This window comes from Hippopotamus amphibius, chromosome 6 (genome assembly GCF_030028045.1).
Source record: "Hippopotamus amphibius kiboko isolate mHipAmp2 chromosome 6, mHipAmp2.hap2, whole genome shotgun sequence".
Taxonomy (NCBI): Eukaryota; Metazoa; Chordata; class Mammalia; order Artiodactyla; family Hippopotamidae; genus Hippopotamus; species Hippopotamus amphibius.
The window spans coordinates 57943442-57970796 of record NC_080191.1 but is presented as its reverse complement, the minus strand read 5'-3'; the positions used below and the strand labels follow the sequence as shown (position 1 = coordinate 57970796).

Here is a 27355-nt window from a genome sequence, read left to right as displayed (position 1 = left end):
TTTGTCAAGCATTTAGGAAAGCAGTCCATTGTAGCTGTCTTGTTTCCAACACAAGCACATTACTCTGGAGCAGTGGAGGAGACAGACAGCAAATCCCTGGGGAGACGATGCTTCTCCCCCACAGAACACAGTCTCACCAGGAAACCAGGGTGGTGATAAACCGTCCAGGGAAGGATGAGCAGAGGTATACACTGCAGGTGTGGAGGTACCTGTGGCAAGATCAGTATGGAAAAGCACTCCCACAGGCTAAGCTAAGCCACGTGCACACACAGACATGGGCATCCTTAGGTAAGTTACAAAGCTGTAACTCATAAGAATGAGCCCCTAGGATGAGTACTGTAACAGTCATCTGACATATCCAGGCGCTCCTCTTATGCTGCTTCCTTGCCCAAAAAAAAAAAAAAAAGTGAAAAACAAGATTAACCGACCTGCTTGATCCTTAACTGTTTGGGAAAAACAAAAAAAGGTAAGTATGCCTTTTTTGCTGCTTTCTATAGAAATTCGTTCCTGCAAGGACCAAAAGTGTTATGGACTCTACAGTGATTTCTTATTATGATAAAATACATAGAGATATAACAGGCATTGAATGTATCCGTCAAGAATAATGAATCCAACAAATGGACACATGTCTTATGTGGAATACTCAGGCCTGTAGGAGCAGCCCAGGGTGGCTGAATGATGGTCCTAATACAACCCAGTAATTAATTAGTTCCATCATAATTTAGGTTTTATGACACTCACTTTTATATGCCAGTAGTCGATGTAATGGCATTTTAAATTGGAAGGAAACCTCAAGAGAGGAGGAAAAGGCAGTATATACCTTACTGAATCACAAATCTTACAATCTGATTTTTTAATTCCAAAAATGACCTAATAAACTTGCTTTATAATTAAATCGATCCTAACAACTTCTCTTTTTGTTTTTCATTCATTTTTGGTACTCACGCAGAGATTTCCATTGGTCTATTTATCATTAAGTATAAAAATTACTTTGTGTGCTCGTAACATAAGACCTCATGCTTGGTCTCCTGTGGGGGCTTGGCCAGCTCGCTCCAGAGGGAAACCACAGGTTTTCAGTGTGAGCTAGAGCCCCTAATTTACTTGACTACAAAATATGAAATACGCACGAATAATAAGCTCAGAAAGTCAAACCTTCAGATGACTGCTTCATATGGAAATCTCACCTTTATAAAAATAAGCTGGCATACAGTTTTTCATTTTTAGGCCTTTACAAAATTTTAGAATTCATGACCTGCATGAAAAGTGTGCAGTTTATTGAGAAAGTAGGACTCAACAAAAGAGGGAAAGAACCGAATTGCATCAACTCTTCTTAGAACTCAACAAATTATTGCAAAATGCTTTTGCCTTACACTCAACTGAACAGAAAAATCAACTTTGGCATTTATGTTGGTGTTTGTCTGCTTCAATAACAAAGTAACTACAAAACTAAACATCATGGGTGATTTTTTTTTTAGACTGCAATTTTAAAACATGTCCTTTTGTGCAAAATATTATTTTCTATTTTCACTGAGAGAGTTATAATTACTAAAATGCATGGAATTTTGTATCAAATCTATTTGGTTGGCATCTATGTTCTCCTCCTAAGAAATGAAAAAACATCCTTTGAACAGCTTAAATAGTCTCAGTTTGCAAGCAAAATCACACAGCCTAAAAATATTAGCTGGTGATACTAGCAGGAAAGAAGGAAGAGAGAACAAAATCTTACCATTTGCCGTATTCTTTTTAAAGTTATCCAGGAATTCCTCCAGAAGTTGGGACTGGTTCGGAGGGGGCAGCAGACCCTTCTGGTCCCTTGAGAACAGGTCACTGTCTGACCAGGAAGAACACAGAGTTGCTCTTGTGTCCAGTGGCCTGGCAATCAGAGTGAGCCCGACACTCTTCTCAGAAAACAGGGCCTCCATCTGCTTAAGGTCAAGATCAGACACGGCTTCCCCATTTAAGGTCATGATTTCATTGCCCTTTCTCAGCCCTGAGAAGGAGGAAGGGGACACAGTGGAAGAAGAGAGAGAGAGATTACGGAGAGAAATATCTTAAGATGAAAGACAGTTGGTAACAAATCGTCTAGTGTTCTCAGGGACTGTTCTGTTGCTACCTTCAAAGAAAGCGTTCGATCGTGTAGTATTTGGATTCCACTCTCTCAAGACTAGTATTAGAAGAAATAGTTTGAGAGTCACTCAAATTAATTATTCCTCTACATGATGTTCAATGCCCTGGGAAATAACATTCGCCTGTGTCTGTCTGCCTGGCTGGCTCTCACCACCTCTTTCCCCCACCGTCTGTACGTGTGCACATGTACTCTGTGTGTGTATATCTTCTCTCTTTCTTTCAAAGCCACACACACACAGGGACTTCCCTGGTGGCACAGTGGCTAAGAATCTGCCTGCCAATGCAGGGGTCACAGGTTAGATCCCTGGTCCAGGAAGATCCCACATGCCTCGGAGCAACTAAGCCTGTGCACCACAACTACTGAGCCTGTGCTCTAGAGCCCACAAGTCAGAACTACTAAGCCCATATGCTGCAATTACTGAAGCCCACACTCCTAGAGCCTGTGCTCCACAGCAAGAGAAGCCACTGCAATGAGAAGCCTGCACACCGCAACGAAGAGTAGCCCCCGCTCACCACAACTAGAGAAAGCCCATAGGCAGCAATGAAGACCCAACACAGTCAAAAAAAAAAAAAAAACCAAAAACCACCAACGTCCACACACAAATTCTTTCTCTAGATATACATACATGTGTGTGTATATGTACATGCATGTGTACTTTCAATTAAACTATGAAGTTCACCCTCTTTAAAATTCTAGGAGAAACTGTTTTCTGACAAAATCATAAGAAAACTTCACTAGGCAGCCTGCACTGCACAGAATTAAGAGAGAACAGAGACACCGTGTGCTGCACGGACCTTCCCCATATGCCAGGCCGTCGGGGAGAACATCGCTTATAAAAATGCGGCTGAGATGCTGATGCTTGTCCACCTGCGCGGTCACTGCAAACCCTTGGAATGAAAATAAAAGGAAAAAACAAGTCAACATTCATCACGCTAAATCAATGGGCAGTATTTCCTTGGTCATCTATTCTCACACGCACGGTATGTGTAGAAAGTCTACAGTACACCTATTTTGAAAGCACAGGTATCCAGCAGGAGCAGAAAAGCGGGAGGGTGTCAGATCTAAAGGTGTAAGAAAAATGAGTGCACAGGCTTATTCAAAAGTTGAGACACTTTATCCATGTTCAGAATAGCATTATTCACAACAGCCAAAAGGCGGAAACAGCCCCACTACCCACGGAGAGAGGAACAGAAAAACAGAATGTGGTACAGACATACAATGGAACATCATTCACTCAGAGAAAGGAGAATTCTGACACACGCTACGACATGGACAACCTTTGAGGACATTACACTATGTAAAATAAGCCAGCCACAAAAGAACACATACTGTATGATTCCGCTTATATGAGGTACCAGAGCAGTCAAATTTATAGAGGCAGAAAACAGAAGGCTGGTTGCCAGGTGCTGGGGGAAGAAGGAATGGGAAGTTACTGTTTAACAGAGTCCCATTTCTGCAAGATAAAAACAGTTCTGGAGATAGGTGGCATTAATAGTTACACAATATGAGTGTATTTAATGTCACTGAACTGTCATTTTAACCAGTCTTAAATGTTACGAAGGTAAACTCTGTTATGAAGTTTACCACAATTTTAAATTTTTTGAATTTTTTTAAAACGTTGAGACCAAAAAATAGTCATTAAAATAAGTTCACTTCAATACAAAATATTGGTTACAAAACAACTCTATATGAGGCTAGGCACTTTAAGGAGGTGGAAAATGCTTGAGTGGATACAGTGCTTGCCCTAAATAGCACTACATGGGACACCCAGAGGAGATGGCCCGTCTCTGAATGCATCTCCCTCCGTACTCCGTGCCCTCGTCTGTGATTCCATGGTGGGAACATATGTTTCCATGTCTTGGTCCCATAATGCTGGGAGTTCCTTGACAACAGGAAGAAAGGCATGTCCCCTGTTTCTTCTGCGCTCAGGCAGATCCTGGAAAATTGCGGTCACCAAAAAATATCTTTTCAAGTTATCTTCCTTCAGTTATTCAAAGCAAAGAAGATTCACCAATGGGGACTGTGCAGAGTGGACTGAAGGCCAACAGAAACATAAACAAGATGCTCAGTGGACTTCAGAGGAAAAACCAACATAACATATGGGGCCAAAAAAGGTGACGTAAAATTAAGAAACAAAGAACATGTCAATTTTATCAAATAAAAAAAGGACAAATCATAAAAAGGCAATCTTAACATATTATAATTTCTAGAATTAGCTTGAGTCATTTTAAGGAAAATAATTATATCAATACCTCTAACAAGAAATTGTTTTCTTATGGAGATATGTATTGATCATTATGTAGTTATCAAGTTCCTATGGTAAAAGGCAAAAACAAAAGATAGGCGAGAACACACAAGACATGAGCATGTCCATAAAGAGCTCAAAGCCAAGTTTAAACACAGACAAACAGAAAGGCAAAAATTAAATACTATGAAGTGATTTGGGTAATAGTGACCCTTAACTGTTAAACTGAAGGCAAAGCAATCAGAAAAGGCTTCTTCGAGAAAGTGAGACTTTTAGCTAGTTCTTGAAGGACAGGTGGGATTTACACACAGAGAGAGGAGGGAACAGGGGAGGGGGAAATGAGGCTCGTGGTCCAGGCAGGTGAAAAGCTAAGAGCCAAGGCAATGAGACGCAAAGAGCTGTTACACGAATCACACGTTAATCAGCTTAGAGCCGCCTCCGGCACACAATAAATCCATGGTGGTGTTCTTATCACCATCATTTCAAATTTCTCTTCTAGTTTTATATTCATCCCTTTTAATTACTTTGGCATTTTCCCCTAATAGTAATACCTATCTTTTTAGCCTGCTAATATAAATAAATAGAAATGAAGGAAGAGAAAGGAAGTTCAGAAACTATTATCATAGTTTCTGAAAATGTAAAGAAAAAAATATTAGGTCCAAAGGTACTGAGGCAAACTAGGCAAGGATGGACCAAACGGTTCTCTGACGAGGGTGTTCCTTATCCTTACCAAAGTCAGACACAGCCCCGGTCTTTGTGAGCTGCACATCATAAACATTTAGCGGAAAGACTTCTATTTCATCATAAACCTACAAAAGGTAAAACCACAGAATCAGAGGACTTGATGTCATGATATCTTGGAAATTCATTTTCATTGTTTCCAAACGAGATGCCAATTTAAACAGAATGATGTGCCCCCCAAATTACATATTTTAAAATTAAAGGGCCATGGATGGGGTTCAGATGTCCCTTGCTGAAGCCAAAGCACACTCACCTGCTCCTGCATATATTCATATGGGGCAGGAATACAGTATTCAACATTTTCATCCACTAATTTTCGAAGCTGTAGGCCATAGTGGCTGGGTTCCAACTGCCTCATCTGCAAAGAAAAAGATAAGTATTCCGATGTTAAATGTTCTTTCTAAGCACATCACTGTTCATTAAAAATCAAAGCGGAAATTTCTAAATGAAATATATAATTTGCTGAGTTTAAATCTACACAAGAGCTCAAATTTAACTATGCAAAAGAGAAAAAAGGGACAAATAATTATTTTTAAGAAGCTTTTCTCTAAATGATACCGCTTATCACTAAAAGCAAGAGATGTATTTTGAAGAAGTTATGGCCATAGAAGGATTTATCTCACCATCAGGAAGTGCTCTCTTTTTATAGATTGAGTGTACCTAATGTGAAGTTGTTTCCTGTTACTAAAGTAGAGAAATTTGTGAAATGTCAACCATCTCATATTCTACAGGCTTCAGAATTAGGAATTTCCTATTCTAACCACTTTCACAAGGAAAAGGTGTATATACACACACATTCTCTCTCAGACACATTTTCAACGATGAGAAATCATCTCAGGCCCATCTTCTAACTGGATCGAATTCACCCACAACTTCTGACCTCCTCTATCAGAATATTTACCAAATTAATAAGTGATATCATTGCTTTCGAATAATACTGTTGGCTGTCTGAATAAACACCTGACATAATGGAGTAAAAGGAAATTAAATTCATAAGAGGATAAGCTGCGCATATGAATGCTTGGACTCCTAAGGCTTAAGTCAAAGTGACAAAGGAGGGCTAAAATGAAAGATGATCTAGTAAGCGTTCGTGGTAAAGAGCTACCAAACTCTACATGACTTACCATTTCATATATTTGCATTTTCTCTGAAGACTTAAAAATATTTCAGCTCTACTATGCCATCTGGTGGTCTGAAAGCATCTGATCTGATTCTATCTCTGAGGGCTCTCCTGAAAATGTATCATAAACTTCCTTTTCAGAAATAAAACCCAGTTTGAATAATGAATAAAACACCATCTCATAACAATCTCCACGAAGCAATTGTGACTCATTTTATCTGGAGAAACCTGATAAAACGAGTTAGGATTAACTCAAACTACTTCAACATTTACACCACTTTCTCATAGAGCACCATCTCTAAGTGCCCTAAACAACAAGAGACTTCACAATTATCCTGGATATAAAGGTATGTATAGAATTCCAGTAAGATAGCTCAGGTTCTTCATGAAGGCCAGGGGTCATGACCTAACTCATTCTTCTAAGACAGGAAGGTAGAGAATGCTAATAATTAATACGTTAATTAACAAATTTGTTCATTTGTTCTTTCATGCAGAACGTGAGTTCCTTCGTGCAGAAACACCACACAAATTTAGAAGGCACACGAGGGCAACGTTAATGATTATTTCCACTCAGAGGTATATTTCCACCGCAAAATCCACTACCTTGCATGCCAAAGTGAGAATATCTTCTACTCTGTGTTCCGGCTTGATCATCACCGTCACGGCTTGATGATCCTGAAAGCGAACGTCAGCCTGGCTCTCCCATGAGCCGTCTCGGGGAACACCATCCACCGCTGAGCCGTACACATGCAGCAGGTCCTCCACCTGTTTTAGATCCCCAAAGAGAAGGTGGACAGACTTGATAAGCAGATGAGGGAAACTACTAGAAAAATGCCCCCTTCATTTACAGTAAGCCCTTTCACACTCCTCACAACTCAGGCTTCTCACCACCCCCTGGGGCAGACGAGCCTGGGGTTTCCTCGTTTGTTTAACCCACATGCAACTGAAGCCCTGGGAGGTTGAGTGAAGTCAATCAACTCCTCCTCCCCTGTTCTAGCCACTTTGCCTCTTGGCCTGAGTTAGAACGCTGTAGTCGATGAAGGGCTGCTTAGTATCCACTCTTACTGTTCTAGAAATTGCCGGCTCACCAGGGGCACAGTGAAATCTGCATCTAAGCCAGTGAATTTCAGATACACTCTCGTCCATGACCACTGACACCTACCTGCATTCTAACTATGAACTGCATCTAACTTAATTCAAGCACGTTTCTCTTCTCTCTTATTTCTACTTGTTTTTAAAAATTAACCCCTGGGGGGCTTCCTAGGTGGCGCAGTGGTTGAGAATCCACCTGCCAATGCAGGGGACACAGGTTCGATCCCTGCTCCAGGAAGATCCCACATACCGTGGAGCAATTAAGCCCATGCACCACAGCTACTGAGCCTGCGCTTTAGAGCCCGTGAGCCACAACTACTGAGCCCATGTGCTGCAACTACTGAAGCCCACGCGCCTAGAGCCCGTGCTGCGCAACAAGAGAAGCCACAGCAATGAGGAGCCCGCGCACCACAACACAGTAGCCCCCGCTCACTACAACTAAAAAGAAAGCCCGTGCACAGCAAAAAAGACCCAACACAGCCAATAAAATAAATAAATAAATAAATAAGTAAGTAAGTAAGTAACTAAACAAATAAAAAATAAACCCCTGGGACTTCCCAGGTGGCGCAATGGTTAAGAATCCACCTGCCAATGCAGGTGACACAGGTTCGCTCCCTGCTCCAGGAAGATCCCACATGCCAAGGAGCAACTAAGCCTGTGAGCCACAACCACTGAGCCTGTGCTCTACAGCCCATAAGCCACAACTATTGAGCCTGTATGCCACAACTACTGAAGTCCGAGTGCCTAGAGCCCACGGTCCACAACAAGAGAAGCCACTGCAATGAGGAGCCCACACACCACAATGAAGAGTAGCCCCCCCTCACCGCAACTAGAGAAAGCCCATGTGCAACATCAAAGACCCAACACAGCCAATAAATAAATAAATAAATTTATTTTTTAAATCTTTTTTAAAATAAAATTAAATTAACCCCTAATCCTGAGCTAAATGTTTTTCCATCCTTCAGCTATTTCACATCTAGACACACTTCTAGAAATCGTCCCCAAACATACCATCTTTCAAAAGCTTTTCCCAAGTAAGTTTTGTTTCCTAAATTTCACCATCACAGTCATTCCATGACCTCATGCTGATATGTTCTGCTATGATGTGTAAACAAAAATAGTTAACATTTATTAAGCAACTCAGAAATGTCTCCCTCTGCTTAGGTTCTCACATTAGTCTGCTGTAAAGACAAGACTTGAGGATTTGAAATCAAAAGACTGATGTTCATGTCACAAACTCTACCACTTAACCAGCAGTAGGACAGGACACTTCCTTGCTGAACCTCATCTCCTACTTTGGAAAAGGGGATGCTATTAACATAATGCAATTGCTTCAGTTTATTAATTAACAACACAAATTTTGTGAGTAAAGGAGATCATATATGTGAAAACACCTTACACACCAGAGAATGTTACATACACATCCAACACTATCACATTATTATATCCCACCCATCATACATGAAAATTGTCACTGATGGGTGATTTTACTTTGAATTTCATGCATTTAAAACACACACACACACACACACACACACACAAAGATCCTCCTATATAGGATTAAAATACTAGAAAACATACAGTAAAGAAATTTAAAAAAACAGGTTTTGGCAAAGAAAGGGAAGAATAAATCTCCTGTGCTGTCTTTTTAAATGTGATGCTCATCTTGGAAATGACATTTCTGGATCTGTCATGGATTTGTCACTTTCTATACATTTTCCTGGAAAGATGATCACAGCCCAGAATGAACATGAACCTCATGTGCAAAAGGAAAAAAAAAAGAGAGACAGACAGAGTGACAGAGGAGCAGATGCCCAGAGCCAAGGACGCAGGAAACCAGCACGGACACCAGTTTCCCCGAAAGGTCCCATCTCACACGGGTTACACTTTCTTCTCTGGTTAAACCTCTGGGCACTTCTGCTCATCTGAGCAGTGATTTCAACCAGGTGTATCAGCAACAAGCAGGTTCTGCCTTAAAGGCACAGACCCTGTGTCTCAAACTATGCTTGCTCAGAATCAAAGGAAAACTCCAGTAGAGGTCACTGTGGAGTAAGAAACCACAAAGAGCCAGGCCAAGAGGAAGTCAAACTGTTCTGACTGCTGCTGCAAAGCAATTCAGGTCTGCACTTTCAGGGCAGAACAGGAAAGACATGATAGAGGATGGACAGGCTGCGGACGGGACAGAGGGAATACAAATGCATATCTACCCTCCCCCACTGCCCTCCTGTTCCCGTCCCTCCTGTCCATCCCAGAGAGACCATACTACACACTGCCAGTTCACTCAGCATTCACAACCCTCTGAGGTAGGCACCGTCCCACCCTCTATTTACCAGGTGAGAACAATGAGGCTCAGAAAATTCTAGAAACTTGCCCACGCTCCCACAGTGAGCTGTGACTGTGGTACTCCGGGCACCTGAATCCCGGAACCCAGGCTTGAGCCTGTGCTCTCCACCACTGTGCTACAGAAATATCAGCCTGGCAGTTAGTTACCTCTCGTCAGATGGACACGAGCCAACTTCCTGGACTCCTTTCTGTTATTCTACGACGCCCGCCATGTTCTGGGTACCCTGAGACTCCCCACAAAGCAGCAGCACTCTCCTGCCTCCAGACGCCTGGTTACCTCCACTTTCTCCGCCTGCTTTACCCTCCTCACAGCTTTTTTGCTGAAACCACGTCCTTCAAACCACATGTATTTCAAATGCTACCCCTTCTCTTGTGAAGTCTCTCCTGCTCCTCCCCCAACTCCCCAACCCCAATTCCACTCAGTTAGACACGTCTACACTCCAGTGTCCCTGCGCGGTACATAGCAAAGCCCAGCCCGCTTGACAGTCATTTCTAGGCGGCTCCCAGGCCCCCAAGTGCCAAGATGAATGACAGCAGAGGCTCCGTCTTTCTCACTCTCAGTTTCCTTAGTGGGTCCTGCACCCAGAACACACCCAAGCCATGGGCGTTATGTTGGATGCAAGGAGATATTCACAGGTACACAGAGGCTTGGGGGGTAAATGCTGTCCATTTCCAGTATCTTATCTGAATCTATTTACACAGAGTCAAGTTCTTTATCCTCCCTAAAGTTTCAAGAAGAAAAACTAACAGCAGATTACTGCAAGGGAAGAAGTTCTAGGCAAATGAGCAGATGTGAAGAAGGACAAAAGAAATTGTTCATATTCTATTCGATTAAATAAGGTTTTGTGCCTACAAGTGCTCTGAGGAAGTATTTCCTGAGTCAACACTGTTGACCTAAGATCAACTGAATGATAAGTAAGAAGATGCCTATTAAAGCCAAGGCCATGCAAGCTTCAGATTCTCTCAAGAGAGCCTACGGGAAATTTACGTATAATTTTTTCCTGTGCGTAACACATACACACACCCTAGAAGTGTGTGCAATTAAAGAAGAGTAAAATCTGGCTATTCAAAGGAAGCACCAAGGATGTAGAATTGATTCACTAATTAGAACTAGAAAAAGAAACGGCTTCTTGGTGCTTACAGATCTCCTAGGCTGTTGGAAGCCTTGCCCACTTGGAGAAAAAATTGGACTGATACCCTCAAGGGTCAATGTTATCCACGCTGAAATCACATGCTTTATTTTCAATAAGCTAGATAAGATATTCTCCTACATTCTTTTTCATAAAAGGAACAAAGAACCATGAAAATAAGCCCCCAAAGTTGATGTATCTGGAAAACTCTTTTCTCCACTTACCCTTAAAGGTGCTACATTAATCTTTTCACCACCCACCCAGAAGTCCCCAGTTGGCTACCCTCCCACCCACACCATCTCTCCCTACCCCCAAAATTAGTTTCCACTCAGCCTGTTCAAGGTTTCCAGTTTCTGGAGAAGACAAATGAAACAGCAAAAATGTAATAAACAGACAATCAGGGTCAAATCCCAGCCATGTCAGGCTGGTTATCTCATGTCTCTAGGCTTCAATTTCTTCACTTGTACCAGGGGCTAAAGCATGGCAGCCTCATGGAGAAATCAGGAGACTGGTGTGAGGAATGGCATCTGAAAGTACTACAAAAACGGTAAAGAGCCATAAACAATGTAAAAGATCTGTTTTGAAGTTCAGTGTGGATTGTGGAATTATACTACAGTAGGCTTGACCGCCGTAATTCAACACAGCCACTATAAATAACTGCATGAGAATCACCCCTTGTTTCAAAACCCAGAGGAACTGTGGTGACGTGGTGCCCAGACCACAGAATGGTCCAGCACTGAGTGGCCATCCACGAAATGCAACACCATTGAACTGTAGCCACGACCACTGCGGTCACTACAGTTAAGGTTTGCAAATCACTTCCACCCTCCGGGTAGGGCACCTTCTACAGAAGCATTTCTTATTACTATCATATTAATGGTCCTGAAAGCACATGTCAAATTACTTCTGCTTAGTGTGCCTCAAGGAGAGAAAATTGAAACTCCGTGGGTCCTCACAGCAGATGCTTTTGGATCAAATGGCTCGTAATTACTACTTGGATCACTGAAGGGAAGTGAGTAGCAAAAACACAATCTGGCTGTCACAAATGGGCCCACACCACAGTTGCTGATAAAAGGAAGGTCTATTAGCAAGTGAGATGAGGAGGGAACACAAAAGGAGTTACGTGCTCTTGGCTGTCTTAACAACAGCAAAATGTCACAGAGGAGGAGGTGTTTATTTCCTTCTTGGGCTAATGCCTAAACATCAGTTGATATGAAAGGGAAACAAAGACCTATCTATGTACTATCCATCTGTGCACACATGGATGTTATGTACAGTTCCAGACTGAATGTTCTATTTAAACAGACCGGAGTCATGGTCAAGACTAAGCGGTTTCATTCATAGTTTCCATTTTAAAAAAACCAACATTAGCATATTTTTTTTTCCAGTTTGGAGCTAACGACTAATGTGACAATACTTCATTCACTCGCTGCCACAGAAAGTTGGGACACCCCAAGCCAATTTTCCAGAGGAGAGAGCCAAGGCCCCGGGCTCCACGGTATCTGCAGTGAAGCTTCTGGGGTAGCTGCCCTCCAGAGCCTCACCGGGGAACTTGTTGTCAAAATCTCCATAACAAACACCTCCCTTCAAACACCGATTGAGACTCACTATTACTCACCAAGACGTACCCTATGAAAAGCTTTCGTTTTGGGCTAGCCAAAGTGTCCTTTAAAAAAGGCTCAAATAAGACTGGCCTGATTCCAACCTTAACAGATTTCAAATTAGGGTGACTCACTGTTGGACTGTTACATGATGCACCGATTAAAATGGAATATTTTTAAATACCCATGACCCCTCCTCCCTCCCAACACTCAGGAATGACTGCCTTTCTGTGTGATGCTCATGGACATAATATAAACTGTTTACAAACAGACGGTTTGTGCAAGTTATAAATATTCTCCAAGAACGATTAGCAGAGGAAAACTAGTGGAATGCAATATTATTCAACCAGCTACAGGCAGAATTTTAAGTCCCAAAGATATAAAAATCCAAACACCTTTCATTCTATGTGCAACCCAATTTAAACCTAGTTATCTGAGTACTACAGTACAGAAATGATAAACACACTGTTAAAATAACCCTACATGTCAAAGGAATTTCTTCAGTGTTGCTCTACCAGAAGCATTGTTTCATTAAAACAAATAGGGATAAATGTTTAAATAGCAATACAAATGCTTTAAAAAAAAAAGATGCAATAATACTTTCCTCACACATTACAGCGCCAATGGGACTTGTCGATTAAATCACAAGATGATTTGGTAATTTGAGCCCAATTTAAATAAGCACTACGCGCAATTCTGACCATTAGTGGTTATTTTAGCAAAATTCATTGTCAAACTCCAACATAAGTTCTGTTAATAGAAGGTGTTTTGATGATACAATTTCTAAACTCTCAAGGTAGGAATTTTAAATTGTTATTTAATGCTGGAAGAGATGTGACCTTAAAATTATATGTTTTTATTGCAGATCAAACAGCTCTTCTCAGCCATTAAAGGGCTACATCTAACATAGACAATTAATGGGCAAATTTATTAGCAGTGAGCCATGGATTGAGAACACACACATTACCAAGGGTCCCAGTTACATGCTTGCTTGGGACACATGACACATACTCTTGGTGAGATAGTAAGAACCAAGCAGATAACAGTGATAAAATTTTTTTTAATCCAGTAAAATTCCTGGTAAACGGTGTGATTTGATCTCATTTTGAAATAAGCTCTGCATGTATACAGAAATAAAGGGGCAGGGAATGGAAATTATTTATTATGAAAAGTCTGCCGTTTGGATGGTATGATTTATGAAAAAAGGAAGGTTTGGATTTGGCTTCTTCAGGGCCCTGTTTGGTAAATATCTGGCAAAAGGAGGGCACGGAGACCAGCCAGGAGCAGTGCCAGCGACACAGCCTCATGGCACGGCCACTCCATCTCATGACCTGCCCTCCGGCAGCCCCTGACCTCTGAGAATGGGAGGTGAAGGTAGGATTTTGAGCAGAGCTTCTCTACCCCATTTCGGGACACCTCAGGCAGAGCTGTAAGCCCTCTTCCCCCGGAGCAGTCCCAACATAACCGCGGAACTGAGCCCGTGCTCAGCACCCACGTGCAGGCCAACCCCCCGTGGACGCAGAAGAGGTGGCTGTCTACGGTGTGTATCTTAGGATCACAAGAAAGTTCCTCACTCACCTCCCCTCGAACCCATCACAGGGTCTAACACTCCACCATTCCTCAGATTTTTCAAACTATTGCCAAGTCACTGAATTATCCCAATTAATTGGTTATATAATCCTGCCTACTTCTGCGAAAGCACATTGTTTGCCCAAGCCCTTAAAATCAGGTTGCAACCTCCACAAATACTTCAGAGGTTTACTGGAGATAAAAACCCAGGGTAAAATGATTTGGTGAAGAAAAGAGAAATAGATCGCAACATGACATGAAACACAGCTTTAAGGTGTGGTGTGGATCTGAAAAAGACACAAAGAAGAGGCATGAGCTCACCCAGACCACCTTCACCCTACTCCAGAATTCCATCCAGAAATGGTTCCGAGGATCTGCTCAGTCAGAAGCTGCCCTGGGGACTAGATGGGGCCCCTGTACTCAGCTCCACTGAGGGCACCAAAGGCTGCTGATACACAGCGTGATGTACTATGTGTGTGAAGACCCCTGACACGCTGAGAGGAAAATGCAAGTTTGGATTCATTAAACTCTCAAATGACGGTAAGTACTGCTGAGGAATAGGGACGGATAAATGAAAGTTGCTATTTTGACTCTGGTCTAGCTACACCACTTTGAAGATGGAGTTATCATGAGTTTAGATACCTTCAAAAATACTTGGCATTCTGAAAACACCTTTTACCTACTCGGGACCATCTGAGTTCTAACTTTACACTATTTTCAACAGATTCAAGTGAAGACTCAGAACTAGCATCACCCGCTTAGCTTAGCACGTGTACATCCAAGTAGAATAAGAAGGCCACCATCTACAGGAACATTACCTCACTGGAGTTATTGGAGCTCTGAGGTAGCTGAGCTCCCGAAAATCCATGGCTGCCGCTTGAATCAAATATCTGATAGGAGGGAAAAAAGACTGATGAGATGGCTCTGCAGTAGCCGTTTGGCAGCTACCTTTTCTCAGTATTGAAAAATTTAAGTTCTGTAACATCTGCTATGATCTTCATATCGCAATGTGTACTATTTACTGCTCTACTACATGTAAAGGTCTAACTTTAAAAGTTGCTTTTTTTTTTCTTCCCATATGGTTACATATTTCACTTTTCTATGCTCTATATTATTCAAGTCATCCAGGATCTTCTTGATGTTGCTTTTACCAAGAAGTACATGTTTCTGAAGATGTAGAAATCAAAGTTGGCACAGCCACGAAAATCAACTTTATAACTATTTTTTAAATGCGCATAAATATTGGGAAGAAATAAAGCTAAATATTAAAAGTGGTTCTGTTTGGGTAGAGGGACTAGGAATAATTTCCTTTACTTTTTCCAATTTTTATCTTCTAGATTTTGTAGTAGAATACTAAACATTGAAGAATAGGCCATTTACACATTTATGGATACCTACTACGTCAACTGCATTCAGTTACATAAATATCAGCACTATGACTACTGTCATATCTTCTTAAAATAAAAATGTTCCACCAAATGCTTTTATTTCTCAAGAAATGTTACATTAAGGACATTTACTACATATAAGAGGGGTAAAGACCCTATTAGGCTCATATCTAATTAGTTAAATGTCCACATTTTATAAGTAAATTTAATTATAGAGAATTGGCTATCATTTAATTACATAGAATTCACTATCTTGATTAAAATCAGAATTTGCCTCAACGATATTATTTAAACTTCATAGAAGTCGAATTCAAAAACATAAGGCCAGCACTAGCCAATGGTTTATAGTTAACTATAATCTATAATGAATAGATGTTTCCATTTATAACCAACAAATGATTACTTTCACAATTAAAGTACAAATAGAACCACAATTTTTAAACACGATATTCTTGCCAGTTGTGAATATACAAAAACAGTGGCCACGTAAAAGGGGTTGCATGTATTTTTGCTATCTTTCAATCAACCAACCCACTCCCCATCACCTCCACCTTTATTGCTTTAGGGTTATAGACAGGTCAAAGAAGTTGATTCTATCCCTGTTATTCACCTATTTCACAAAACTGTTACACAAAATCAAATGCGCATATCCATATAAAATTAGAAAATCAAGCTTCATAAAATGTGACCCTCTCTGTTAGCATATTCAGAATAACAGCAACCTGTCAGAAGTGAAACAAGAACTTCCTTGGGCTTCATCACAAACATTTTCCCAAATTACTTTAATGATCAGATCATTTTTTGATAACTCACCTTTTCAGTAGTCTTTCAAAAAACAATAAACATATCAGCAATATAAAAGTCATTATCATATACTGTATTAACAACATTAGGAAATACTTCAGATATGAGTATTCGAAATGTTCTGAAAACAATTCACTCTGTCCATAGGCCACATTTCAACAATAAATGCTCACACTATTTTTACTTGACAAAATGTTGAAAGAGCCGCCCTTCCTCTAGAAAACTAAGCAGCAGCCATGGCCCAGTGCTGCAGGATCCAGGTAGACCAAGTCCCAGCCCTGCCCCTTGGCGTCTGCATGAACAGGAGAAAGGAAGTGACTTAACCTCTCCCGGGTCTCGCGCTCCTCATCTGTAAAATGTGATGACAAAAAGCCTACTTTGTATCATAAAGATGAAGTGGGACATTTCTAGACATAGATGGACCTAGAGACTGTCATACAGAGTGAAGTGAGTCAGAAAGAGAGAAACAAATATCGTATATTAGCACATATATGCGGAATATAGAAAAATGGTACAAATCAACTGGTTTGCAAGGCACAAATAGACACAGATGTAGAGAACAAACATATGGACACCAAGTGGGGAAAGTGGGGAGGGCTGGGGGGGGATGAATTGGGAGATTGGGATTGCCATATATACATTACTAATAAGAAAAAAAATACCAAATTGTACACTCTAAATATATGCAGTTTATTGTATGTTAACTGTATCTCAATAAAAGTTCTTAAAAAAAAAAAAAATGAAGTCAGCAAAGCATCTGGCACCATCAATAGAATTCAGTGGCTGTTACTCCATTATTAATTTCACATGTTGGTTTGAATATAAAATCTATGACAATTACTTCTAAAGGCAATGACAAGTGTGGATTCTCTTCTGATGATTCTTATTTGTGTGTCCCCATGCACTACAGATGTGAGCAAGGTGTGAATACCTCTTTGGGAGTGCCAAATATAGATTGAGCAACTTGTGTGTTCTCATTTGGGAAAAAAGTCCATGCTAAGACTGCATCCCTTTGAAGAAACTTGTATCTCATTCTGAAGGATGATGAACATCTATGATTTACAGCACATGAAGGATTTTCCGCTAGGTCTGCTGTCCCTCCCGTGCTGCGTAACTCACCTGAGTTACAGACGGTCTTTTTTCCTTCCCTTTCCTTGCAAGTGTGTCCAGCCCTTTTAATGAAGAAAATAAGCCCTTCTTGTGTCCTCCTCGCTGGGTCAGTGAGAGCGTTCTCTTCCGGAGAGCAGAGTCATCTCTAGAACATACCTAATTTAAAATAATTTAGAAAAATGTTAAAGCTCACTGTTTGGATGACAGAGAACTAACTGTGGCCCTAATAGGAGTAAGCCCTGCTTGCTATAAATGTGTTCTGATCAGCCCCCAAGCTGCTGCAGCTCTGAGGCATCCACCATAGAGATACCTCTTATCTGGATAACACACGTCTAGTTACAACATTCACATCCCTCCAGGGTGGGCAGCTGGGTCAGCAGAACAACCCTCGGACCGCCCTCCCACCCCCTTCCCAGGCTGAGCTAGTACTACCCACAGAAAACACCCACAGAGCAGCGATTTCAGAAAGCCCAGTGGGGCTCTCTGCAGAACAGATCAAACGGCCTGCCACCAGCCCTTCAGCTCTTCACAACCTTTGCGGCTACTCCTCAGGGATTCCACCTTGCCCACTGTATGAAGGTGGAACGGCCAGAAGGGCAGATGCAGATGTGCATGTTTAATAACTGTGTACTAGTAGTTGGATTCCAAGAATGAGCAGCAGAGACAGAGAAGCTGGGACTCTACAGCAGGACGCCAACCCTCCCTCCCCCAGCGCCCAGCCCTTGGGTGGCCCCGGTCAGTTACTGGGTTAAGTCACAGCAAAGCCGAATGTCAACAAGCTGGAGAAAGGTGAGCGTCGGCAGTGCTCCCTTCACGCCACAGAGCAGCCTTCCTTGGAAACTCACCAGAGCGTGGAAAGAGGAAACTGACAAGACGCCCAACCGGCCCAAGGCCAGCTTGGAGGGGCGGCTGGCGGCAGCAAGGAGGCTCTTGGGGTTCGGCAGCTCCCCGCCTTGCAGGCTGGCCAGATAGCAGCGCATCCTGAACAAATCCATGTGAAATTTCTCCAGGTTCTGCTCCCACTGCTGGATCTGTTTAAGCAAGAATAGGACTAATTTAAACAAAAATGAGAAGTTTTCATGGGCCAAGTTGAAAATGAGATCTCTTTCACAAACTTTAAGGAAAAAAATCATTTCAGCTGGTGTTGCACGGTTGAAATGAGCCTTCCCTGCTCACCCCATCTCAAGCCTTCCCTCCAAAACACACGGGGTCATACAGCACTGTACTTCATCAGGAGGGCCAAAGACAAAACGAAGCCGGTGGTCCCCATCCAGTGTGCGGCCCTGAGCTTTGGAGAACTCCAGCACTAAAAACCATTCTGACTTATGGCAGGGTGCACAACTGGAAGTCAGTTATTTTACTTTGTTTCATTTACATTTACAGCCTCTTTTTTTAAACCAGATTAACTGAATTGCACACAAACAGATGCTGGATGAATGGAGGCAGTGGCTATACATTTCTGTACATTCTGAGACTGACTTGAAATGATAAGAAGCAGATGAACTTCAGGCATCAGGACAAAGCTTTTACTCCTATTTTAGGTTGTATTAGAGAAGAATCACCAACTATATGTTTTTATTAAGACACAATTATTTACACAACAGAGATTTCTCACATATTCTTCAAAACTGAAGTCATGACTTGCTAAAGAAATAGAAACTCTGGGGGCCACTTTTCCTCCTTCTTCCAAGGATGTCAGAGTATGTTATGTATAAGAATTACCTTCACTTAAAAACATAAATGAATAGGTGAAGAAAGGCTCTAGTAAGTTGCCAACACAGGGATTCAGAACAGAACAGAAAGCTGGGCTGCAAACGATGTTCAGAGCAATCTCGAAATTCAAGAAAAAGTCTGTAGTCAGGCCTTACAATGATTCTATACAAGAATGGTGTCATTCCATTTGCAACAACTGCACCCCTAGTTTTGCAACGTTTCACACCCAAACAGATCCTAACCTTTCACAGCACACTTTCCAGGTCAATCCCAGATCCGGGATAAATTACATTTTGAAGAATCTCTGAGATTTAACACTATATTCCCCTCAGTCTCTCCCCAGAGGAAAGCAGTACAAGTTCTGGGTGCCCCCATACCCCCTCCAAGTTCTCCATAGCCACCTCTCAGGAAGGTCACTGCACAACTTCTCTACATGAAAGAAATATGATGGCTACAAGGTCCAAACAAATAATGTGCTGAATCATCAGTTTGTCGGCAAAAAAAAAACAACGTCCCAGAGTACACTGAAAAATCTCAATCTCCAATGTAACTTCATTTAAGATGCCATTATGACCTTGCTAGCGATGTAACAGCCCACTGGTGTCAGCCTTGAATCAATACCAGAATGACCTGTTGGCTTTTAAGTGAAAATGCCCAGGTCCTCCACCTGATGAGTCTACTCATTAGTTTTGAGGCCCAGGAAAGCTGACATTTCAAAAGCACCTCCAGCAATTCCAGGGCCCAACCTGAGCGAGGACCACTGTTCTAGACTAACAGGGCAGTTCAGATTGAACTGCAAATCTCTTCATGGTCTTGCCATACTAGAGAGTTCCAGATTCCAAAAGTAATGGATGGGTATGATGTAACCATAAACTACACCTCCCAGGAGCTAGAAGCCCCAGCAAAACTATATTCCCAGTTCTGTCTCACAGATATCTTCACTAGCTGATACCTGAACATCCACAGTTATGGACACATTCTTTTGCCTTCTAATAATATGCAGATATTTCTAGGTTGGGTAGTGTATTAAAGCTTATCCTTCATTTATAACTCCATGTAAACAGCTTATGAGATGCTTTCTAGGGGCTCTGGAGAGGGGGAGGGGGGGTATGGAAGGAAAGAGAACCAATGAGTCATCGGATACCAGGCAATAAAAGAGCCCATGCCATCCACAGAGGATTAAATAGACAAACTATGGAATGAAACAAAACCCAATCACTATAGATCAGGGAAGATGACAATCTCACGTTTTCACTGACTTCTGCAGTTTACAAAGATTTTTAAAGGCATCATTTAATGTAGCTATATGACTACACATCAAAGCACCACTGGAAAGAAAAAACAGTTACATCCTAAACAATACAAAGGGAATCTTCACATTTTGTCAGAAACGCTTTGATAATCTTCACCTAGTTCTCGCCACCCAAAACTTGGGACAAAATACAGGTAAGTTCATGGGAAGAAAATGGATTCAGGCACTTAGGTTTATTGAAAGAAAGAAGGGGCTGGGAGACCCCAAGAGCCCAAAGCAGACCTTAACAAACAAGAAGTTTGTTAATATATGTGATCATGTTTCAAAAGAACTAGTATCTCAATCAATACCGCACATTGTAGAGTAAACTTTTACTCTGAACTGAGTAGAAAATGCAAATGAGAAGGGACTTATGACTTTCCATTTCAATGATGTTTCCTATGCTGATCTTGACTGAGCCTTTGTGATTGTTAATTCTGTGTGTCAACTTGACTGGACCACGCGGGGAGTGCCAGGTGTGTGGTCAAACACTAATCTGGGTGTTTCTATGAGAGTGTTTGGGATGAGATTACCATTTAAATGGGTAGAGTGAGTAAAGCACACTGCTCTCCCTCATGTGGGTGGGCCTTGTCCAACCAGTTGAAAGCTTGGCTAGAACAAATGCTCTGACCCTCCCCAAGCAGGATTCCTCCTGCCTGATGGCATTCAAACTGGGATACTGGCTTTTTTGCTGCCTTTGGACTAGAACTGAAATATTGGCTCATCCTGGTCTCCAGCCTGCCAGTCTTCAGATGGAAACCACACCATCCACTCTCCTGGGTCTGCAGCTGGCTGACTCACTGCAGATCTTGGGACCTGCCCATCTCCATAATCACATGAGCCAATTTCTTATAATAAATCTCTTTACAAATGTATTTTTCACACATGGTCCTGTTTCTCTGGAGAACCCTGACTAATACATCCTTCATCCCCACAGAGCTCTGTGGCAGAGTAAAGCCATCATTAGTCACACAGCTAGTCCATATTGAAGGATAATATTTATCTTGCTTTTAAGGGCATGGTTCTTTATGGAGAGAATTGAAGACAGTGTTCAAATGAGGATCTGTGGTTGGATAAGAAACAATCAAATATTGGATATTTCTATCCATGGACTCACCGAAGTTGTAGAGTAGGATGTGGAAGAATATGCAGGTAAGAGTCCAGTAAAGACATAGATTCAGGTGCTTGGGTTACTTGGAGGGAGGAGAGAAGTACACAGGCCACACTCACAAGCTCAGTACAGACCTCATAATACTGGAAAAGTCTGTGGACACAGGCAATGAGCTTGCAAGGCAGTTAGGGTCACCAGACCTTCATTTCTCAGCAGAGGAGACTGAGGCCCAGGAGGGAAGTGACTAGACCAGGGTCACACAATAAGCTGGCCCCTCCAGGCTGGCCAAGGCCCCAGGCTGATCCTGATGGGAACAACACGTGGGAACAAGCTTCCATGGAGAACTTAGAACGCAGCCCTGAGCCCCACGTCCTCTCGCTCATAAGGTGGGTATCATGCACTAACCAGAAATTACTCAGCAACTTTCATTTTAATTTTCATCTAATTGTCAACTGTATTTCTCGCCACAAATCCCCAGATGTCCTATAGAGAAGGCATCCGCACTCTCACTAGGGTGAACATCTTGCCTCCCAATTTCCTAACCAGCCTTGATATTCAACTTCAGCCCAAATTTAATGTAAACTAAAAGGAAAAAACATTTTATTTTTATCCCTTTATCCCGCAAAAGATGAGATAAGGATACTTTTTTTAAATGAAAGGGAGAAGTAGAAGACAGTTTTTTATCCATGATACATACAACTGCAGTAAATTTCAATCAGCAGCAGCAAAATAGTAATATTATCCAATCTCGCATTTATCAGGGAATTTTTGGAGATTTTTCCTAACATGATCAAAACTGAAAATGCTCCAAATCAATTCCTTTAAACCAAAACTGTCTCTTCCCCCCTCTCTTCTACATTCCGTAAATACTGATAACTGCCTCTAGACGTTAATTTCATCAGAACGTGAAAATCAAAACTCAACTTCTATGCAGTTTGAGCTTTCATTTCTTTAGCATCTGTGCAGAAAACACAAAAATAACACGAATGAAGAAAACTCACGCAAAGGAAGTTTTCATTACCTTTCCTTTGTAAAAGAAAAATTATTAACAAAACATTAAGGTGGAAAACACCCATTTTTTAAGCACTGACACAAATGCAAAGCAAAAGTTTCCTCTTTATTGCTAATAGAGTTATATTTATTTAATGAGCTCAGAAAGGCTATGATCTGCTCTAGAAAGTGGGAGGGGAGGAGATGAAGGTTAATGCTAAAAATAACAGATGAATAAGTGACATAAAAAAGATGACAAGTACATTCCTGCCACACCCAACACTCCTAGAAAAATATTTGCTACAGTTTAGTCATTTGATCACAGTATTTGGTCATTTGTCCATTTCTAGGTTGCTCCTAAAAGATAGTTAGTTTTTCCTTTTTGGCAGAGTAAGTTGAAAAACTCCCATGCAAAATTTTCCAAGCACTAAAACCTACCTCCTCAGAAGAACCCAGCTAGTGACACAGAAGACACTGAAGTCAACTGGTAGTTAGAACCAGCTACTGGTTTAGAAAATCAGTTTGTTTTGTTTGTCCCTTTGAGATATAATTCACACGCCATAAAATTCACTTGCCGAGTGCATTCATAATAAACACATTTCCCATCAAATCAAGCTGAAAAATCCACGTTATGAAAACAAGTACATTAAGGATCAATTTCTACCTTACACAAAACCATTCACCACATGGTTCTTTAGCAAGCGAAGCACAATCTGATTCACAAAAGTCTTATTGAGAGGCTTGATTTGGTTAGGAGTGCAGATTCGTCTTGAAGCTCCGCCCCTTGACAGCTGTGTGACATCAGACCGTTTCCAGCACTTCTCCCAGAGCCTACCCTCTCATCCATCAGGTGAGTGATACAGACAACCTGACCACAGGGGGTTACTGTAGAATCATACAGGATCCTGGCCTGAGACAGGAGCCGTAAGAAGGAGACTTGGAAACCATGAGGATGGAGAGTGAGGCAGAGGAGAGGATGTCCCTTGGGAAATGAAAGAGTGAAGTCTGAAGGAAAGAAGCCAGGAGCTGGTGAGGGGCTGGGGTGGGCACCACCCCAGGGAAGAGGAAAGGAGACACATGTGTGTCCACTTGTTACCTTGAGCTAAGTACCAGGGAAACAGATGGTGGGAAAGTTACCCATCCTTTGGGAGCTCTTATTTCATACTAGGAGCCACCTCACACACAAAGGGATCATTACAAAACAGTGTGAGAGAGACTCCGAGACTTATGGGTGTATAGAAGGGTCCCTGATGGAGGGGTGGGGGAGGAGATCAAGGAGGAGCTGAACCCTTCATCACAGATGAGCAGGAGTGAGTCTGATGACGGGGGAGGGGGCATGTGGGTGTGTGGTCTGCGTGGGTCCTCTCCACCTGAGGGAAAACGCAAAGACAGACGTGGAACCTACAGGAAGTTGTGTTGTAGCTAAAGGTCAAGGTGGGGAGAGGCTGTCAGGGACTTTCTCTTGTAAGCAGTGGGGAGCCACTGAGGGATCTCTATGGGCAGATTTGCTTTTTACATGCAGACCACTCTGGCTTTGTGTGGCAGAGGCTTCTGAGGAAAGAGAAGGGCAGAACTGGCAGCCTCTGCAGCCCTACAGGGAAGAGAGAAGACAGTCCCCCAGTCCCGCTTACCCCTCTGCTCTAACCAACTGCACGTCGTGTGCTGAACATTCAAACTGCCAGGGTGACTGCCGCATTTCGGAGCGCTCTGCCTGGGCTCATGCCAACCTGGACTTCCCTTCGACATTCCTCTACTGGTAAACTCCTCATTCTTCCAGAAGCAATGCAGGCATCCCTCCACCAGGAAGTCCTCCATGACTACACAGGAGGCTAAACTTCCACAGTGTGTCTTCCACACCACTCTGGAATATCACCTGCTCTGAATTCATTCTATTATGTTGAAAGTATACGCTCAGCTGCCTGTCATGCTGCTAGACCACAAGCACCCTGAGGACCTAGAGAGCATCTTCTTCAAATTCTCAGTGTGCGTGCTCGCCTGGCCCAGAGTCTGCACTTAGTAAACGTTCACTGAACTAGACTGAATGTCAACCTCCCGCCCTCAGCACTTCCACCATGTCCCGGTGGCCTGCTGAAGGAAGCCTTGTCCTGGCCCAGCCCCTCGTAATCTGGCCTTGTCTCCCTCAAACCCCCTTTACAAATACCCTCTGATGCTTTATCCCCCAAATTGCTTCCCCCAACACCCCCCAGATCATATTTTCCTCAAGGCTTTGTTCACTTTGTTGTCTTCACCGCAGTCTCCAATGGTCTGAGTTCAATCCATCCTCTTTATATTTTAAAACTTTAATATTGAAAATGACGCCCATGGTTCACAAAACCCAGCGCAGTCCAAAGTCCACTGGCTGACAGCTTGCTCCTCCCATGACATCACCTCCCTGCTCCCCTGCTTCCTCCCTCCCAGCCTAACTAACCCTGGGAAGTGAGAAAGGCCCAGAGAGAGTCAAGATCGGGAGGGGTAGCCGTCTGGGAGGAGGCCAAGACCGCCTAAGGGTGGGGAGGTTTTGTCCTTGTTTACTTGTTTAAAATAATAAACGGAAAGGAAAATAAAGTACAAACTGGACTTAATTTACAGCTCTTCCTCCCTCAGAACTTCAAAGGATCTGACATGTGGACGGTCTGTTCCACATTGGACACGGCCAAATGCAAGCTGCGTCATCCTGCCCCAGAGTCCCCGAAAGGCCTGGGGACAAGACCATACGATGGTCTCCTTTAAGCAAAGCATGTCCCCACACAACGGTATGAAATTCAGCCGTTTTTACTGTGATCGTGTCTTGTTATCCGGAAAGGGCACTGACAATGATCTCCTCCACCAAAGCCTTCAAAGAAAACCTGCTGTAGAGGCTTTATGTCCTATGATGTAACGTGCACTCTCAGTTCAGCTATTATTAGGCTATAAATGACTTTATCTGAGGTTCTTGGGATCTCTGGGGGAAAGTGCTACGTAAATAAATATCTTTTTTTAAGTAAAATAAAATATAGTGAAGTTGAGATTTTTAAATGGTAACTAGATAAAGCACTGCTCTTTTAAAGAAGTTTTTAAAAGGCACTTTAGAGAAAACTATATGCTTTGGGGACATTTAGGAGATCATGTTCTTATAGATCTTGATTTGTAAATACCTTTGCCTTTGTGGCGTCACAGAACATTCTCTAGTCCAAAACCATCTCATAAAAGTAATTCTAAGCATGTGCTTGTTTCCCTCCTTAATGCTTCACACTCTTGTGTCTGCAAGTAAAGAACAAATAGCTCTCTTTACAACCATCTGGCAAATGAGTTAAGGACAGTGGGTACAGCAAATGCAACTCATGTTACCCACCACAAAGCCTTCTGGGAAAACATGAATAAATTACAACCTTAACAATTGCCGATATGGTCAGGAGAATATTTTTAGGTGGAATGTCTAAAGATCAACCCAAGTTGTTTCTTACCAGAAATTCAGAAGCGTAATATGAGAAGGTGAATGTGTGCAGGGGAGGGGAGTGGGGGAAGGGTGTTCGGGGATGGGGTGAGAGCGAGGGGGTGGGGGAGGGGAGAAATGAAGTGAAAATCAGCAGTATTAGGACAGTGTGCTTAAAATGACTGACGTAATGATTCTGTCAAAGAATGCATAATAGGCCACAAGTGATAATTACCCCAATTCTTTAAAAGAGCTTCTCTTCAGGCCAACTGACCACCCTAGAGCCTTGGATTTGTGTAGGGGTCTATGTGAAAGTAATTCCCCCCTCCCAAGAGAGAACAGCACCACTTTTGACATCATAAATTAAGCATTTACCAATGAGAAAACAAATAAAGCTACATTTAATAAAAATTTAAATTTTTAAAAATGTTTGCTTGGACTTCTTGTGGCCATAAAGAGCGAAAGAAAAAGAAGGGGGAAAAAAAGGCCAGGACTTTCTCAATGTTGCCCAGTTTCCCTTTTCTCTCCCTGGACCTACGCATTTGACAACATACAAGGACCTGAAAACTCCAAGTTGGGCATCTCCTCACTGGACTAAAGCATGACTTTGAATTTAAATTTTAGAGAGCCAGTCAAAGTTAAAACTATACCTTTTCCCACTAATATCAGTATGAGATTTTTAATTGGGGCACTTGAATCCATGAGTGGCATCTCTGATGACAGACTATTGTGGCTTTCGGATCCTGGAAATTATGGGCCCCAGGGGAGACATGGTATGGAGAAAATGTGGGGAAAACCACTTCTCCTTCTCCTCAAGCTTTTTGATCTGTCGTGTAAATGTAACACAGCATCACATCCCTACATGTCTCAGACAGAAAGCTGGGCTGTCAGGACCCGCCTCCGGACCAGAACTCTTCCCAGACACGAGCAGCGTGAGGCTTCTGGGCAGAAGCAGGCCAAGGGCAGAGCGGTGTCTCTCCCCAGAAGCTGCTCCTTATCAAAAGCCTCCAAACCCTTCCACTCCCTTCATTCTCCTTGGCAGTTTCAGCTTCCTTTTCAGTTCCTTGGAAACACTATTTTGTAGTTCATAGTTTGCTAGCTGGCACTCCTGACATAAATAGCATATTCTGTTTGAGGAAGGAACGTTTCAATTCATAGGAAGCATAGGAACCTATCTTTAACATTCTACAAAATTATAGAGAATGATGTAACATTTTCCATATAAATTGTTAAACTTCTGCCGTGCTACTCTTGACCAGGCCTTCATAACTGCACATCCAGATCAGGACCATCCCACCACTCAATACCTTTCTCCACTTCCATCTGCCACCGCCCCCCCACCCCCAAGCCACTGCCAGATTAATCTTCCAAAGATAATGCATCCATCACAGTTTTCGCCCCAACTTAAAAACCTATATTCCTCCCTGAGATCTAGATGCTATAATAAACTTTACATCCCAGGGTTATTTTTAAGACCCTGAGACAGCTGCACCAGTACCTGTCCCACCAAACTGCCAGCTGTTCATCCCTTCCTAGCCCACACCTCTACTCCCGTGTGCCCAGGAGC

The 27355-nt window shown here is 42.3% G+C and overlaps 1 protein-coding gene across 1 annotated transcript in view; it reads right to left on the bottom strand.

Moving 5' to 3' along the window:
* The window catches only part of TIAM2 (TIAM Rac1 associated GEF 2), a 215426-nt gene that overhangs the window by 62906 nt on the left and 125165 nt on the right, over window positions 1–27355 (bottom strand). The window contains exons 9-16 of the mRNA XM_057739331.1: window positions 18117–18302; window positions 17281–17427; window positions 14788–14859; window positions 6838–6999; window positions 5368–5472; window positions 5104–5182; window positions 2923–3015; window positions 1727–1990 (exon numbers count right to left, since the gene is read on the bottom strand). Of these exons, the coding sequence (XP_057595314.1) occupies window positions 1727–1990; window positions 2923–3015; window positions 5104–5182; window positions 5368–5472; window positions 6838–6999; window positions 14788–14859; window positions 17281–17427; window positions 18117–18302 (1108 nt within the window). The remainder of the gene's footprint in view (window positions 1–1726; window positions 1991–2922; window positions 3016–5103; window positions 5183–5367; window positions 5473–6837; window positions 7000–14787; window positions 14860–17280; window positions 17428–18116; window positions 18303–27355) is intronic.